At 44.1% G+C, this 17,938-nt stretch overlaps 1 protein-coding gene across 1 annotated transcript; it reads left to right on the forward strand.

Moving 5' to 3' along the window:
- Positions 1-222: 222 nt before the first annotated feature.
- On the forward strand, positions 223-17,142 carry LOC142748649 (estradiol 17 beta-dehydrogenase 5-like). The gene is made up of 9 exons (XM_075855798.1): positions 223-420; positions 2,137-2,304; positions 2,821-2,937; positions 4,546-4,623; positions 5,831-5,953; positions 14,466-14,575; positions 15,023-15,188; positions 15,548-15,630; positions 16,945-17,142. Exons 1-9 carry the CDS (start codon positions 340-342, stop codon positions 16,985-16,987), a joined length of 969 nt encoding a protein of 322 aa, XP_075711913.1. The 5' UTR covers positions 223-339; the 3' UTR covers positions 16,988-17,142.
- Positions 17,143-17,938: the final 796 nt, after the last annotated feature.

Raw genomic sequence — 17,938 nt, forward strand, 5'->3', positions numbered from 1 at the left:
TCAAAAGTCAAAACTGTGCTATAGAAGTCAAACCTATAGAATCATTATGTAACTGAATGCCTTCACGCCCATGGACTTGGTGACTTTGCAAAACATCATTTTTCTATTCTGCTGGTCGAGGGTGTGGTTCTCATAGTGAAGAACTCAGATTACAGCTGAAAGCATCCGGCCCCTCACTCACTATTTGTTATCATTGGCTGCTAAGAACTCGAATACCTAGAAAAACATTACAATAAGTATCAGGGAGGGGCTGAGTAGGAGTTTAAATACAGAATATATAGGGAACGGCAAAAGAGAGAGAGCGCGTCTAACGAGTTTGTGATAGATCCAAGACAGAAGATGGCACTCCAAGATTATGTTACGCTGAATGATGGACATAAAATGCCAGTAATTGGTTTTGGCACCTACGCCCCACAGCAGGTGAGTACAAGGGTAAGGATGGGATGATGACACAGTTGAATGTGATATTGTATAGGGTTGTGGAATGTACATGCAGAGCTAATAGAGAGTGGTGGGCTTCAGGATCTCACTCTTTTAGCTAGAGCCAAGAGCTTGATAGTTTTTGGATCAGGAGACACATTGGTGTCCCTTGACATCTCTGTCCGTCCCTTGATCTCAATGGGCACCATGCAATTATTACACAACTGCTCCCACCATGGCATCAGCTAGTCACGAGGGCGTCCAACAACAGGACCATTTTATTAGGGGGAACGTCCCAATGAGTGTTGTGGTGACCATTCCTTCAAGAAGCTTAGGAAAGACTTGTATTATTCAGAGTCTTTATGTCTAATACAGGCCATACATGGGTAGGACCTGCTACTCCATCCAAGGGTTGACCGACAGGATAAATATACATGTGTGATATCACTTGTAGACGTGGTGGAAGGAGAGTGCACTTGGCTGCTGGACTGGGACTAGTGAGAGTAATCTTCCAGTCGATGACATGACTCGTGCAGGTAGCCAACTATTTAGGCATTTTCCGACTGATCAACAACTTAGTCTTCCCTTGTTTGTAAAGTAAAGTTTGGTCTTACTTCTTGGAAAATTGCATCTTACTTTGAGAAGACCATCCATCTCCCAATCTTTATCTTATCAATTTTATAAGGATTTTTATTGGACTTGAAGATGCTTTGGTGGATACTGAAACCGTTATCTAAAAAACCTGAAAAGTCTGCTTTAGGCTGACCATAGACATAATGCAGGTGACTAAACCATCTTTCCGTGTATAGGTTCAGATAGCACCAGATACGTGGAAGGGTGAGGTTTTGCACGGATAGGGGCCATGATACAGCGGCCAGCCGCTATCAGCACCACTAGCGCTCGTCAATTCAGTTTCCCAGCATGGCTCAGTGCCTGATGAAGGTCACCTAGACCGAAACGTCGCACTCTGCCACTGGCATTAAAAACAAAAACAAAATAAAAAAATACCTTTTGTTTCAAAATTGGTGTGCCGGATACTCTTTTATATTTAAACCATCTTTCCAACATCCCCCACTAACATGCCCAATCTTCTTAGCCAAATGGACATGTTATTTCTATAGAAGTAGGAAAATAAGTGATTGCCAGAAACATCTAGTGCCGCTTCTCTTGTTGGGAGAAAAAAAAGGATCGGACGTGTAAAGATTTAACCTGTCCAATCCCTTGGTCTGAGCAAATAGACCTCATAATTATCTAATGTCTATGGCCAGAGGTATAACTGGAAGCTCTTAGACCCCAATGCCAAATCTGTAACAGGGGCCCCCCCACTAGCCATTTAACACTGGTGTCTTCTAATGGTGCAGAGGGGCCTTTGGTCCCACAAGGCCCAAGGGCTCGGGTATGACTGCTACCTCTGCACCCCATATAGCTATTCCCCTGTCTATGACCACCAGGTTTAGGTGGTGTGAATAGAGAACTTCCACCTTCCTATGTTTTACCCCAATGAAGCGCTTCTAATTGCCCTTTGGCCACCATATGTATTAGATGTTTTAAATCAATTGGCTGATGGGTACAGTTGATTTGGTGCCATAGACACATCAATAATCATTATAAATACTCATTAACGGCTATACTCTATGTGAATTATAATAGTTACGTCCTAAAATTGTTGAAAGGAGTTTGTATTCGTTAAAATATAATGACTATTATTGGTCTTAGTATCCCAAGAAGTTGGCCGAAGATGGGGTAAAGGTGGCCCTTGAAGTTGGGTATCGCCACATTGACTGTGCCTTCATATATGGGAATGAGGTTGAGGTTGGCCAAGGTATAAGGGAGAAGATTGCCGATGGGACGGTGAAGAGAGAGGACGTATTCTACACTGGGAAGGTAATGAGAAACTTTTATTTGCATTTTCTTGTCCTCAAAAAATTCCACGTAATCCAAAAATATTACCAGTTTTTTTAATTTTTAATTCAGCCGTTTCTGAGTAACCTTCATCTCCTACACATGGGTGACAACCATTAAAGACCATTACTACAGCGCCCATAGGGATTGTCACCCCTTTTCCTAGAACCAGAATGGCCTATAAATCTGCATGGTTACGTTAAAGAGTATTTATTATTATAATTTTATTTGCATGCATCAATAGTATATGGGAATAAATGAAACTTTGTTTTCTATCTTATTAGGGGAGAAGGCATCTTCCTCACTTTCCAGAAGCCTATAGTTCCCCTTTCCCTACTTGTAGGCTCTTTGTAAATGTTCAGAAACCTCCTCTGCCCCACAAAAAAATCAGTATGGAGTAACCCATTAGAAGACAGGGAGGAGAGTTAGGAGGTGCGGGAAGGAAGGAGTAGGAGGGGGATGCAACTGCAGCTTCTCACTGCCTTTGTTCTCTTTTAGCTCTGGTCCACTTTCCATACTCCAGAAAAAGTCCGTCCAGCTCTTGAGAAATCTCTGAAAGATCTTCAGCTTGATTATATGGATTTGTTTATCATCCACAGCCCTATTGAACTCAAGGTAAGTTCCTAAAAAAGTGAGGCTAAAGGAAAACATTGGACCAAGTACTGTATATCCCCTAGTACAACATAGTCTACTACAGTGGAGTACAGAAGAAGGCTTCACCACTGTTCGAAGATCTGAGGCCCTTGTTGAAACGCTATACCTAGGCCCAGACATGTTTGATTACGTCATGCTGTATAAGATTTCTATACTTTTGAATACCTTTAATCAGACCCTAATGGCATCTTATACATTTTGGATTATCAGAGGAGTCTCATAATTAGTTATCTCGGATCATGGGTTTAAAGATAGAAGTTTCGGATTGTTCCATTTTCTATATGGTTGGATACAAGACTAATGAAGACTTCAATTGTAAATCCATCTCACTGTAACTTCACTCCCGGCCTATGTGCCCCCCGAAGACTAGGGGCCCTATTAATGCTGCACCATTGCTCCATCTTTTAATATCATGCCATTTAGGGATGTCACGATACCAGAATTTGGACTTCGATACCGATACTTTGTGTAGTATTGTGATTTCGATACCAAAACGATACTTTGCCAACAGTAATAAAAAAATAAAAAGTTCTTCCATTTTCTGATGTGAGGCGCAGGTTGTGATGATGAATTTAACCTCCATGTGCCTCACATTAATAGTAATTAACCCCATCATATTTCTCAGTCATAATGGGTTAATGTGTAAGGTACATGATGGGGTTGATTACTATTAATGTGAGGCACATGGAAGTTACATTCATCACAACTCGTGCCCCACAATAAGTGAAAAAGGTGTATGTGTATTTTTTTAAATTTAATATTACTTTATTTTTTAACTTTATTTTTAAACTTTAATGTACTGGCATATATCTATATACGGATAGTACACAGGCAGTTGTTAGGACATCCCTCAGGAAATATGGTAAGACAGCCCTGCGGTCCTTCAATGGACCCTGGGCTCTCTGCCCATATATGGTTTCTCCCTCGAGCGCGTCACAGGGATTCCTGTGATGCGATCCAAGGGGCATCCGCCCCTTCTCATTTTCCCCTGAATGCTACAGTCAGCTTTGATCGTAGCATTCAGGAGAATAACGGCAGAGATTAAAGGGTTTCTCTGATTGCCACCGTTATAGAGCGGGGCTGCGGCTGTGTAATACAGTAAGTGCGCGCGTGGTCAGCCTGAGGGGATGTGGCCGGCCCTGTACTAATGAGCGTTGGCGCAGACACTGAGGACAGAACATGGGGGTGTTTTGCAGAGCGCCCGCCATGTTCGGTCTTCAGTGTCGGCGCTCATTAGTGCAGGGCTGGCCGCATTGCATCATCCTGACGGCGCGCACATGTCAGGACTCAGGAGCAGGGCAATGACTGTATAACACAGCCGCAGCCCCGCTCTCATACATTCATGTATTACAATGCTAAGCTGTGCAGCCGCACAGCTCAGTATCGAAATACAGGAAATAACGGTATCGAACCGTTTGGGGATACACGGTATCGTAACAGTATCGAAGTTTCGATGCATCGTGCATCTCTAATGCCATTTTTAGGTCCAAAGTTCTGTGATGATTAAATTCTTGATATATATTTTATATTTTTTACTGTAAATTGAGTAGAGCTACGTTTTGGTTTCAGCCTGGAGATGATCTCTTCCCTGTGGATGGAAATGGAAAATTAATTTATCACAACACAGACCTTCGGGACACTTGGAAGGTGCAATATTCTGTGTATTTTCTGTTCTACAATATAAGAATGTATAAACTGCTGGGAGCATGGGGGCAGTAAAGTATGCAGAGCAACCCACCCAATGATGTCTTTTCTACTATGCCCTCTTTTATGGCTAGGACATTGATGGAGAAATAACCCTGCATAGTGTATAATCATTAGCAACTTATGAAAATGTTATCCTTTTTTCGTTTTCCCACTGGCCACTGGATAACACACAATAAGCTGACATTTCCTGTTTTCTTTTGCTCACTTTTCAGTTTTTCTGTATATACTGGGACAGGGTCTGCAGAGTCATCTCATAATCATTAAAGGTTAACTAAACGTTTAACAAACTTCTGACATGTCATAGTGAGATGTCAGAAATTTTGATTGGTGGGGGTCTGAGCACTGAGACCCCCACCAATCGCTAAAACGAGGGAGCAAAAGTGCTCGTGTGAGTGCTAAGCCGCTTAATTTCTGATCAGCTTTTTTCTGGAAAACCGATGTATCGGAGTACAGACTTTATATTGAGCCCATACTCCGATACATTGAATTCCGAAAAAAGTCGAACAGAGACGAAGTGGCTCAGCGCTCACACGAGCGCTTCTGCCACTTAATTTTATTGATTGGTGGGGGTCTCAGTGCTCGGACCTCCACCAATCAAAACTTCTGACATGTCACTATGACATGTAAGAAGTTTGTCGAACATTTAGTAACTCTAGAACGGAGTTGCCGTCATTTCATTATCATTAGAGGGCAGGGGATTTAATGACATCTCTGTTGTACTTCTGGAGGCCTATATAAGGCAGGATAGTAACACTTTAGGCCTCGTGCACACAACCGTAAAAAAAACCTCTGTAATTGCGGACCGCAATTAGGTCCACAATTACGGACCCGCCCGGTTCTATTGGCCGCGGACACCTTTCTGTACTGCTACGGATAGGTGTCCGTGCCGTAGAACCATGCTGGGAATTATGGAGCATGTCCTACTTTGTATGGGAGCACAGCCCGAAAATGCGTCTTGCGGCTGCCGGCCATGCTCGCAATCACGGGACATGATTACGGGCACCACCGTGTGCATGAGGCCTTACACAAAGGCACCAGGGCCTGGGAGTGATTGCTACTCCTGTACCCCTTATCACTATGCCCCTGGAGTTGTAATGGTGACCATATGTTTACATCAGACTTTAACTAATTTTTTATCATTTTTTAGGCTCTGGAAGAGTGTAAAGACGCCGGGCTGGTTAGATCCATAGGTGTTTCTAATTTAAATAAAAGCCAGATAGAACTGATCCTGAACAATCCGGAACTAAAATATAAACCCGTCTGCAATCAGGTAACACACGATGCCCTCCTCACCCATCAATGTGCGAGCAGAGATGACTATTTTATAAAAAGTTTATCTTCATACAAATGTTAACTTTTTGGAACCACAGATAATATGTAAAAAAAATGGGCTTAGCGTCAATATTAAGGTTTATCATTTGGTGTAGGGTAGCTGTTAGGGATATGGTTTGGGTAAGGGGCTTAGGGTTATGTCTTACATTAATCTTCGGTTGTTAAAGTTATGGTTAGTCTTAAATTGAATGTCCATCCTTGAATACCATTTTATTTGATGAAAATAGGTAAAAATTCTGTGCTGATTAATTTCCTAATATATCTTTATATCGATCGGAGCTTTGTGTTTCTGATACACAGCTCCAAGCCCCCTGCAGAGTCAAGAAATGATATGATAGAATTTAGTCTACCTGCCGCCACCACTAGGGGGAGTTTAAGAGCTAAAATGCATACTGCTATACATTGAACTCAATCCTATACTCCCTCTAGTAGCGGCTTCAGTTAGCTGTGATGTCATACATCTATAGCCATGTTTCTGCAAGGGATCTGGAGCTCTGTACCTGAATAATAGAGCTCTAGCCCCTATGAAGATATACTAGGAAATTAATCAGCACAGAATTTTGGACCTATAAATGACATGGTGATATAAGGCGGAGATCCACTTTAAGGCTACTGTGAAGGTAGGGGGTCTAAGGTAATGATTAGTTGGTTAGTGTTAAGATTAGTGCTAGAGTTTGAGATATTGTTAGCGTGATGGTTGAATGATTTTTTTTATTAGGGTAATGTCTAGTGCAGATTTTCCCAACCTTTTCAGGCTCGAGGCACCGCTGGGAAAAAAATTATTCCTCAGGGCACCCTACCAAAAACTACACACTTAGGGTATGTTCACACTGCGTTTTTTTGTAAGGCAGAAAAAAAAATCTGCCTCAAAATTGCTTTAGGTATTTTGACTGGGCCCCCCCCCCCCTCTCCCCAGGGTGCCACACAACCCCCCATTGAGGCACATTTTGAATTGACAGCGTGCTTGACGATTTTTTTTTTGCCCACATTCTTTTTAAGCCGTCTAACTAATGTAAAAACCGCAGGCAACAAAGCACCAAACGTGCGCCGCAGGTATTTTCTGCCTCCTATTAATTTCAATAAGAGGTCAGAGGCTGAAACCACTCAAAGACTATGAGCCCCCCCCCCCCCCAGTAAAGTGACCATCAGCCTCAGCCCCCCCAGGTAAAGTGACCATCAGCCCCCCCCCCAGTAAAGTGACCATCAGCCACAGCCCCCCAGGTAAAGTGACCATCAGCCCCCCCCCCCAGTAAAGTGACCATCAGCCCCCCCCCCAGTAAAGTGACCATCAGCCTCATCCCCCCAGGTAAAGTGACCGTCAGCCCCCTCCAGTAAAGTGACCATCAGCCTCAGCCCCCCCAGTAAAGTGATCATCAGCCCCCCTACTCACAGTAGAATGACCATCACCCCCCCAGTAAAGAGACCTTGAGCCCCCCAGTAAAGTGACCATAATCCTCAGCCTCCCACTCACAGTAAAACGACCATCAGCCCCCCCAGTAAAGAGACCATCAGCCTCAGCCCACCCCCCAATCACAGTAAAATGACCATCAGCGCCCCCCCCCCCCAGTAAAGTGACCATCAGTCCCCCCTCCAGTAAAATGACCATCAGTCCCCCCTCCAGTAAAATGACCATCAGCCTCAGCCCCCCCCAGTAAAATGACCATCAGCCTCAGCCCCCCCCAGTAAAATGACCATCAGCCCCTCCCCCCAGTAAAGTGACCCTCACAGACAGAAAGTGTGCTTACTCCTGGGCAAGAAATAAATAAGGAGGTATACGAGGAGAGAACTTCAACTCCCAGCATGTCCAGGCCATTATTATGGGATATCAGAGGGCATTACAGGGAGGAGTATGAGGAGAGAACTACAACTCCCAGCATGTCCAGGCCGTTATTATGGGATATCAGAGGGCATTACAGGGAGGAGTATGAGGAGAGAACTACAACTCCCAGCATGTCCAGGCCGTTATTATGGGATATCAGAGGACATTACGAGGAGGAGGCATAAGGGGAGAGAACTACAACTCCCAGCATGCCCAGGCCGTTATTATGGGATATCAGAGGGCATTACAGGGAGGAGTATGAGGAGAGAACTACAACTCCCAGCATGTCCAGGCCGTTATTATGGGATATCAGAGGACATTACGAGGAGGAGGTATAAGGGGAGAGAACTAAAACTCCCAGCATGTCCAGGCCGTTATTATGGGATATCAGAGGGCATTACAGGGAGGAGTATGAGGAGAGAACTACAACTCCCAGCATGTCCAGGCCGTTATTATGGGATATCAGAGGACATTACGAGGAGGAGGTATAAGGGGAGAGAACTACAACTCCCAGCATGTCCAGGCCGTTATTATGGGATATCAGAGGACATTACGAGGAGGAGGTATAAGGGGAGAGAACTATAACTCCCAGCATGTCCAGGCCATTATTATGGGATATCAGAGGGCATTACAGGGAGGAGTATGAGGAGAGAACTACAACTCCCAGCATGTCCAGGCCGTTATTATGGGATATCAGAGGGCATTACAGGGAGGAGTATGAGGAGAGAACTACAACTCCCAGCATGTCCAGGCCGTTATTATGGGAAATCAGAGGACATTACGAGGAGGAGGTATAAGGGGAGAGAACTACAACTCCCAGCATGTCCAGGCCGTTATTATGGGATATCAGAGGACATTACAGGGATGAGTATGAGGAGAGAACTACAACTCCCAGCATGTCCAGGCCGTTATTATGGGATATCAGAGGGCATTACAGGGAGGAGTATGAGGAGAGAACTACAACTCCCAGCATGTCCAGGTCGTTATTATGGGAAATCAGAGGACATTACGAGGAGGAGGTATAAGGGGAGAGAACTACAACTCCAAGCATGTCCAGGCCGTTATTATGGGATATCAGAGGGCATTACAGGGAGGAGTATGAGGAGAGAACTACAACTCCCAGCATGTCCAGGCTGTTATTATGGGATATCAGAGGACATTACGAGGAGGAGGAATAAGGGGAGAGAACTACAACTTCCAGCATGTCCAGGCCGTTATTATGGGATATCAGAGGACATTACGAGGAGGAGGAATAAGGGGAGAGAACTACAACTCCCAGCATGTCCAGGCCGTTATTATGGGATATCAGAGGACATTACGAGGAGGAGGAATAAGGGGAGAGAACTACAACTTCCAGCATGCCCAGACTCTTATTATGGGATATCAGAGGACATTACAGGGAGGGGTATAAGTGGAGAGAACTACAACATCAAGCATTCCCCTGGCTCCAGTTCTCACACAATTGCTCACAAACTATAGAAAAAATACTTACCCTGCCCAGCGTCTACGTGTGTGTGTCACGTCTGCTACAAGCATAGTTGGAGTAAGCGTCGAGGGCGAAGCTTGTAGCAAAAAAATAAAATATATTCTTTTTTTTTGCAGTGGGTGAGCGGAGTGTCTCGGCACTCCTAGACGGTTCTCGCAGCACCCCCGGTTGGGAACCACTGGTCTAGTGGGAAGGTCAGAGTTTTGGTTAGGGTTATAATTAGTGTTAAAGGGGTATTCGGCTATTAGGCATTTATGGCCTATATCTATCAATAGATGAGGATCTCAGAGGTCAGGATTGAGATGGAGCACGATTAGTGTGTCAAGGTTAGAATTTGCACATGTTCTGCCTGTATAAACGTTTAAAATAATTCTTTAATGATAATTTATTAAAATATAGTAGGGCACAGAGTGCCAAAAGATCCAAGTACAGGCGTTGGCAGCCAGATCAAGAGTGCACAGTAAGGGGAATGTGAAGTAGACAATCAACGTGCACTCATTAAACAGTGCCTGACAAGTCTGATGTGATTTTCAACACCTCCTCTTTAAATTTGCTGGCAAATATTAGTAAGATCTGATTCCCACAGATTACAGGCACACTTCCCTACGCGTTTCTGCACCACATTAGGGGAGCGTCCTCAGGGGTATGAATTGCCTGATATTACTCGTATTTGTTCACGAGATGCCGGTCAGCTGATATTAAGCTGTTCAAGTCGTATAGCGGCGCATACGAGACACTGATGTCGGTCTAGCGCGCGCCGGGGAAACAAGGAAGCTTTAAAGCCCAGGCCCCACCTCCCAGGCATTGCGTAGCACCGGGCCGATCCAATGGGAGAGTAAGACGCCAACCAGCGACGCCCACCCACAAGTCGGCTCCCTAGTAACCACGCAGCCAATGGAACAGATGCAGGACGCATCTTTAGTAACAAGGGGGAGCTACAGGCGGCCAAGCATACAACGCCGATGGCAAAAATGAAAACAAACTCCATGTGAGTGACAGGGAGATCGGAGAAGCAAATAAGCAGCCAAGGCCACAGTGCAAGAATGTAGCGAAGGTAGCCATGGCACAAGAGGAGCAATGATTCAATGAGGGAAACTGACAACTTAACACTAGACCAAGCACAAAGAATAATAAAATAGAGACTAAGTGTCAATGATTGACAGGAGTTGTAGGAGTAGGATAAACGGACTAAGAACAACTGAACTTTTTATAGGAAAGGAAGATAGGAAATAGAATCATTAAGGCCCAGTGGTTTGATGGTTTGCATCCTGAAAATCCACTGGGCCTCCTTCTGTAGAATACGTTTGTCCCAGTCTCCTCCCCTGATAGGTGGCTTGATGGATTCCATCCCTTGGAATTTAATGACGGACGAGTCTCCCAAATGGTAATCCCACACATGCCTAGATACAGAGGTATCGGCTTGATTCTTAATATCGCCCATGTGGTCTCGTATTCTCCGTCTAAACTCCCTTTTGGTTTTGCCAACGTACTGCATTCCACAATGGCAAGTGATGAGGTACACCACCCCCTTTGTGAGGCAGTTGATGAAAGACCTGTTATGAAAAAGAGCTCCTGTAACAGTGCTCTTAAAGGTTTTCAGCACGGAAGTACAGGCTTTACACCTCCCGCATTGGTGCGAGCCAGTAACGTTGGTAATTTATTCATCAGGAAACTGAAATGGAAAAAATTCTTCTGTACACATGACAGGAGACAGTGTGCTGAACTTGGTATTCAGGAGGAGGATCTTGCCAATGTTAGGGTACTGCAGGAGTTGTTGGATGAGGGCCAGCGAGGTGTGGGTGAGGGCCCCTTCACCGATTTGAGGGCTCCCTCAACCACCAATCCTCCGATCAATGATAATACTCTGCTGGATGTCTTCCTTACGGTCGTTACTAACCAGCTTCAGAAATTGGAGGCAGATAGATACTTGCATTATAATCTGTCCCGGGAGGAAATAATGGCACTTAAGGCACTTGAAAATGACACTGACATTATTATTAAACCCTCAGACAAGGGGGGTAATGTAGTTGTGATGGACCGTGCACAATATGTAACCATGTGCACCAATATTCTGAAGGATAGAATGTGCTACCAGATTATGGCTGACAATCCCACAACGAGATATTTGGCTGAGCTTAAGGTGATCCTGGGGGAAGCGAAGTATTTGAAGATCATTGATGCGCGAGAATTAGCATTTATTGTGGGCAAATGTCCACAGGTAGCCACCTTCTATAGCCTTCCCAAGATCCACAAGGGTCTTAGTCCACTTAAGGGAAGACCTATTGTTTCTGGGATAGATAGTGTAACACAGAATGCGAGTATCTATGTGGACAGGATTCTGAGGCCCTTTGTTACAGCGCTTCCGTCATACGTCCGTGACACTATGGAGGTACTCAGGAAGCTTGAAGGGATTAAGGTTGAATCCAATGTCCTCTTGGCGAGCCTGGATGTAGAGGCCCTCTACAGCTCCATTCCCCATTCTCTGGGATGTGGGGCTGTTGAGTATTTTCTCAATGAGAGAGGGGCCCAATTTAGTGTACATAACCAATTTGTACTCAGCCTATTACGCTTCGTATTGGAGCATAACTTTTTTGTCTTTGAGCACAGGTTCTTTCACCAGCTCAGAGGAGTGGCTATGGGTAGCCCCTGTGCTCCCACCTATGCCAATCTCTATCTGGGCTGGTGGGAGAGAGAGTTTGTATTCTGTGATAAAATGGAGAAGTATATCTCGTCCATTTTATTATGGCTAAGATTCATTGACGATATTTTCATACTTTGGTCTGGTACAACAGCAGAATTCGGTGAATTTGTCTCAATCTTGAACGTCAATGACCTGGGTCTCTTTTTTACCTCTGAAATCAGGGACAAACAGATTACATTCCTTGATATTCAAATAGAGAAGACCGACCAGGGCCATATCCAGACACAAATGTACAGGAAGAGTACGGCCACTAATAGCCTTCTTAGATGGGATAGCTGTCATCCCAGACCCTTAAAAATGGGTATACCAAAGGGTCAGTACATTCGAGCTAGATGCAACTGCACTACCTTGGCAGATTTTAAAATGTCGGCCAATAACCTGAGGAGGAGATTTGAACACAAAGGATACCCCAGTGGTGTTTTGAAATCGGCATACCAACATGCCATGACAGCGGATAGGGAGTCTCTGTTAAATCCAAAGACACCCACACAGGAGGACAATGTCACGAGAATAATAGGCACCTATGATGCTGCACACTGGGAGGTTAGACAAATACTTACCTCCTACTGGGATATCCTTAAAGCGGACCCCGACGTGGGTGGTCTGGTGGGGGACCGGCCTCAGATCACCTTTCGAAGAGGCCGCAATTTGAAGGATCGACTGGTGCATAGCCACTTGGATATAACTGGTGCCAAGACTTGGCTCTCTACCAACGTTACTGGCTCGCACCAATGCGGGAGGTGTAAAGCCTGTACTTCCGTGCTGAAAAGTAAAACCTTTAAGAGCACTGTTACAGGAGCTCTTTTTCATAACAGGTCTTTCATCAACTGCCTCACAAAGGGGGTGGTGTACCTCATCACTTGCCATTGTGGAATGCAGTACGTTGGCAAAACCAAAAGGGAGTTTAGACGGAGAATCCGAGACCACATGTGCGATATTAAGAATCAAGCCGATACCTCTGTATCTAGGCATGTGTGGGATTACCATTTGGGAGACTCGTCCGTCATTAAATTCCAAGGGATGGAATCCATCAAGCCACCTATCAGGGGAGGAGACTGGGACAAACGTATTCTACAGAAGGAGGCCCAGTGGATTTTCAGGATGCAAACCATCAAACCACTGGGCCTTAATGATTCTATTTCCTATCTTCCTTTCCTATAAAAAGTTCAGTTGTTCTTAGTCCGTTTATCCTACTCCTACAACTCCTGTCAATCATTGACACTTAGTCTCTATTTTATTATTCTTTGTGCTTGGTCTAGTGTTAAGTTGTCAGTTTCCCTCATTGAATCATTGCTCCTCTTGTGCCATGGCTACCTTCGCTACATTCTTGCACTGTGGCCTTGGCTGCTTATTTGCTTCTCCGATCTCCCTGTCACTCACATGGCGTTTGTTTTCATTTTTGCCATCGGCGTTGTATGCTTGGCCGCCTGTAGCTCCCCCTTGTTACTAAAGATGCGTCCTGCATCTGTTCCATTGGCTGCGTGGTTACTAGGGAGCCGACTTGCTGGTTGACGTCTTACTGTCCCATTGGATCGGCCCGGTGCTACGCAATGCCTGGGAGGTGGGGCCTGGGCTTTAAAGCTTCCTTGTTTCCACGGTGCGCGCTAGACCGACATCAGTGTCTCGTATGCGCCGCTATACGACTTGAACAGCTTAATATCAGCTGACCGGCATCTCGTGAACAAATACGAGTAATATCAGGCAATTCATACCCCTGAGGACGCTCCCCTAATGTGGTGCAGAAACGCGTAGGGAAGTGTGCCTGTAATCTGTGGCAATCAGATCTTACTAATATTTGACAGCACATTTAAAGAGGAGGTGTTGAAAATCACATCAGACTTGTCAGGCACTGTTTAATGAGTGCACGTTGATTGTCTACTTCACATTCCCCTTACTGTGCACTCTTGATCTGGCTGCCAACGCCTGTACTTGGATCTTTTGGCACTCTGTGCCCTACTATATTTTAATAAATTATCATTAAAGAATTATTTTAAACGTTTATACAGGCAGAACATGTGTATTTCAACAAATTAAACGTATACCTATATATCACTGATTTTGGACCAAGGTTAGAATTTGGATTAAGGGGCCAAGGTATTGGTTAGTATTACAGATAGGGTTTGGATTAAGATTATGGTTAGTGTCGAAGGGATTATCTCATGAAAACAACCCCTTTTTGAAAAGAAGATGCGGGTTATCGCCGGGAAAGTCCAAGCAACAGAATTTTTTCCATTACATGTCAGCCGTTCGAATGAATGTCTGCCCATGTAATGTATGAACACATTGGTTCTGATAGAACAAGAGCTGCGGACCCTCCTAATAGGGAATATGGACATTGGTTATCGGGGTGAGATTAACCTATTACATGTGGAATTAAGATTGATGGTCAAGTAAAGGGACTTTTTGGTACCATCCTAACCCGGAATTTTCACTTCTTCTTCAAGGTTGAATGTCATATTTACCTCAATCAAGGTAAACTCCTGGAGTTCCTCAAGTCCCATGGCATTGTACTGGTGGCATATAGTGCATTGGGCTCAAGCAGGGATGAGAAGTGGTAAGACATAGGTCCTCCTGGTAGATCTTCCTTCTTCTTACCCCCAGAACTTATATTTGGCAGCCTTGAATGAAGGTGCGAACCAGTAGGCAACCTGTGCCATGCCAGCTTTCGGTCAACAACAATCTTCAGCATGACTTGCCAGCCAACTAGTCTACATGGCATGGGGTATGAAGCTCAAAGTCATCGGTCCTAGTCTATACTCTTTGCGTTTAAGCCTTAGTAACCCTCGGGTCTCACTATCCCTTTTTTCCCACCCGATGGCTTAGCGAATAGGACACAATGAGTCAATGTCCATGCTGCACGCTGAAATGCCCCACGACGCCAAAAGCTTGGCCACTCAAAGCAACATTTTTATCCCCCCCCCCCCCCCAACTCCAAATTCTAATAAGGGGAACCAAAGTTCTGAATGGAGAATTACGACACCACCATTATAATGTCTTACAGGATAGTCAAGGATTCTCCAGTTCTGTTGGAAGATCCAGTGCTAAATTCTATAGCAGAAAAGCTTGGCCGGACCCCCGCCCAGGTGGCAATGAGATTCCTGCTACAGAGGGGGATTGTCGTCCTGGCAAAGAGCTTCACCCCAACAAGGATCAAACTGAACTTTCAGGTGAGCGGTGAACTTCATGAGATCCATCAAGATGTTAAAAATGTTTCTGCAGACATTGGGGCCGGCCTGGTTGCTCTTTAGCTCTGCTTTATTACGGCACGGGCATGATCAGCGGCTTAGCTACATTATCTATTGGTATCTGAAATAGAGGCTCTGCCTCTCCATGCTTTACACTGCAGCTCTCCTTGTTTAGATTGACTGGGCATATAAACATGAGCTCAGTAGAAAATCGGTTCAGGGAGACCTGATTTCGTTTACAGCAAGGAGAGAATTATTATCCACTAAACCCCCAGTGAGAAATACATCATTATGTGTAGAATTCAGACATGGAAGACACTAATATTTTCTATGGATTTCAGGTCTTTGACTTCCAGTTAAGTGATGAAGAAATGAAGACTCTGGACGGACTAAACAAAAATATGCGTTATATAGCTACTCCCCAGTAAGTATCAGGGTGTTAAGCATCATTTCCATGGCTTGGGTTATAGATGCAGGTGGAGCAGACTGTGTTACTTCATTCTGCCTCCTATTTGACCCATTCAGTAGGAGTTCCGGTTTCCTACTTACTCCCCATTATTATATGCAGGTCATACATGTTCTGTAAATATATGTAGGGTTACATAACTGGTGTGTTGGAACAATATCATGCAGCACACTGTATATGGGGGCATGTGCCTGACATTGTGAATGTGAGGAAAAATGAGACTCCAATGTATAAAGATGGCATGTGTCTGCACTGTATATAGGGGAGTACGGTAGACACTCAATGGGTAAGGTGGCAGACACTGTATATGGGGGGCATATGGCTAAAAACGTAGATGTACAAATGGCATGTGGCTGCAATGTATACTCTGGAAATATAGCTTTTTTACAGAGGTCATATGTTAGAAACTTAATGTGGGAAGGTGGCAGGTAATGTATATGGAGAAGTGGCTGCAATGTATATAGATGGCATTTGCCTGCACAGTATATAGGGGGCATATGGCAGGCACTTAATGTGGGAAGGTGGCAGGGAATGTGTATGAAGACGTGGCTGCAATGAATACAGATGACATGTGCCTGCACAGTATATAGGGGGCATATAGCAGGCACTTAAAAATAAAGGTGTCTGAAACTGTATATGGGGGCATAGGGCTAAAAATTTATATGTACAAATTGCATGTGTTTACACTGTATATGGGGGAATACAGCAGACACTTAATGTGGAAAGGTGGCAGGGAATGTATATGAAGACATGGCTGTCATGAATATAGATGGTATGTGCCTGCACAGTATATAGGGGGCATATGGCAGGCACTTAACCGTAAAAGGTGTCAGACACTGTATATGGAGGCATATGGCTAAAAAAATGTAAGGACAAATTGCATGTGTTTACACTGTATATGGGGGCATATGGCACACACTTAATGTGGGAAGGCGGAAGGCAATGTATATGGAGACATGTGGCTGCAATGTATATAGATGGCATGTTCCGGCACTTTATATGGGGTTATTTGGCAAGCACTTAATGGGTAAAGTGGCAGAAAAACATATATATTTTTGAAATATTTTGAAGCTGCCAGGTGCTTATATTTTACGAGATAAAATTGTGGCAAGTAACGTGGGAGATTATTTAGGAAATGACTAAAAGACGGGAAGAAACTTTGCAGTAAAAATATCTTGAAAATGACAAACTGGTCAATAAGTCAGAGCTTCTGTGTCGTATTTCAGTCATTGTCAATTTGGTTTCTTCTGAACCGTCTTTTATGTTCTGCAGGTGGCAGGATCATCCGAAGTTTCCCTTCCATGATGAATATTAAAGAATATGGGCACCTTTCCTCCATTCTCTACAGAAGTCATTGAAATCCACAGATTTGATGGACCCACCAGACCGTTATGGACCTTGCAAAAAATTATTCTACATGGGAAACCACAATCCAGTATGTTACATGGTTATAATAAACTAATAATAAAAATACCGATTATTTTTTAAAGTCTTTGATGGCCATTTCTTAAACTCAATATTTTTATATTACACAAGTTGATGCCGAAATTATATTAGTTACAAAACCTGCATAAAACATTACAGATGAGTGAATTTGAAAAATTAAATATTCTGACTCATTGACAATCTAAAAACAAGATATTGAAGTGTGGGGCATGTGGCTGTACTGTATATGGGGGCATATGTCTGATATTGGGCATGGAATGTGTCTACAATGTATATAGATTGCATGTGACTGCACTATATATGGGTGCACATGGCAGGAATTTAATGGGTAAGGTGGCAGACACTGTATATAGGGTTTACATGGCTATAATGTATATGTATAAATGACATGTGACTGTACTGTATATGGGGGCATATGGCAGGAACCCAATGGGTAAGGTTTCAGACACTGTATATAGGGGGCCATATGGCTAAAAATTTATACATATAAAAGGCCTGTGTCTGCACTGTATATAGGGGCATAAGGCAGACACTTCGTGCGGGAAGGTGGCAGGCAATGTCATGTATATGTGAGACGTGGCTGGAATATACATAGATGGCATGTGTCTACACTGTATATGGGGGCATAAAACAGGCACTTAACAGGTAAGTTGGTAGACACTGTATATGGGGGGTCATGTGGCTGTAATGTATATATAAATGGCATGCCGTCGCACTGTATCTTGAAGCATAAGTCAGGCACTTAACAGGAGAAGGTACAGACACTGTATATGAAGGCACTTAACAGGTAAGTTGGTAGACACTGTATATGGGGGTCATG

This window comes from Rhinoderma darwinii, chromosome 3, assembly GCF_050947455.1.
Source record: "Rhinoderma darwinii isolate aRhiDar2 chromosome 3, aRhiDar2.hap1, whole genome shotgun sequence".
Lineage (NCBI taxonomy): Eukaryota > Metazoa > Chordata > Amphibia > Anura > Rhinodermatidae > Rhinoderma > Rhinoderma darwinii.

Excerpts from the sequence above, each read along its gene's own strand:
- LOC142748649 (XM_075855798.1), top strand. The coding sequence starts at position 340 with ATGGCACTCCAAGATTATGTTACGCTGAATGATGGACATAAAATGCCA. Across the intron at positions 4,624-5,830 it reads ACCTTCGGGACACTTGGAAG|GCTCTGGAAGAGTGTAAAGA; the intron begins GTGCAATATTCT and ends ATCATTTTTTAG. Across the intron at positions 14,576-15,022 it reads TCAAGCAGGGATGAGAAGTG|GATAGTCAAGGATTCTCCAG; the intron begins GTAAGACATAGG and ends AATGTCTTACAG.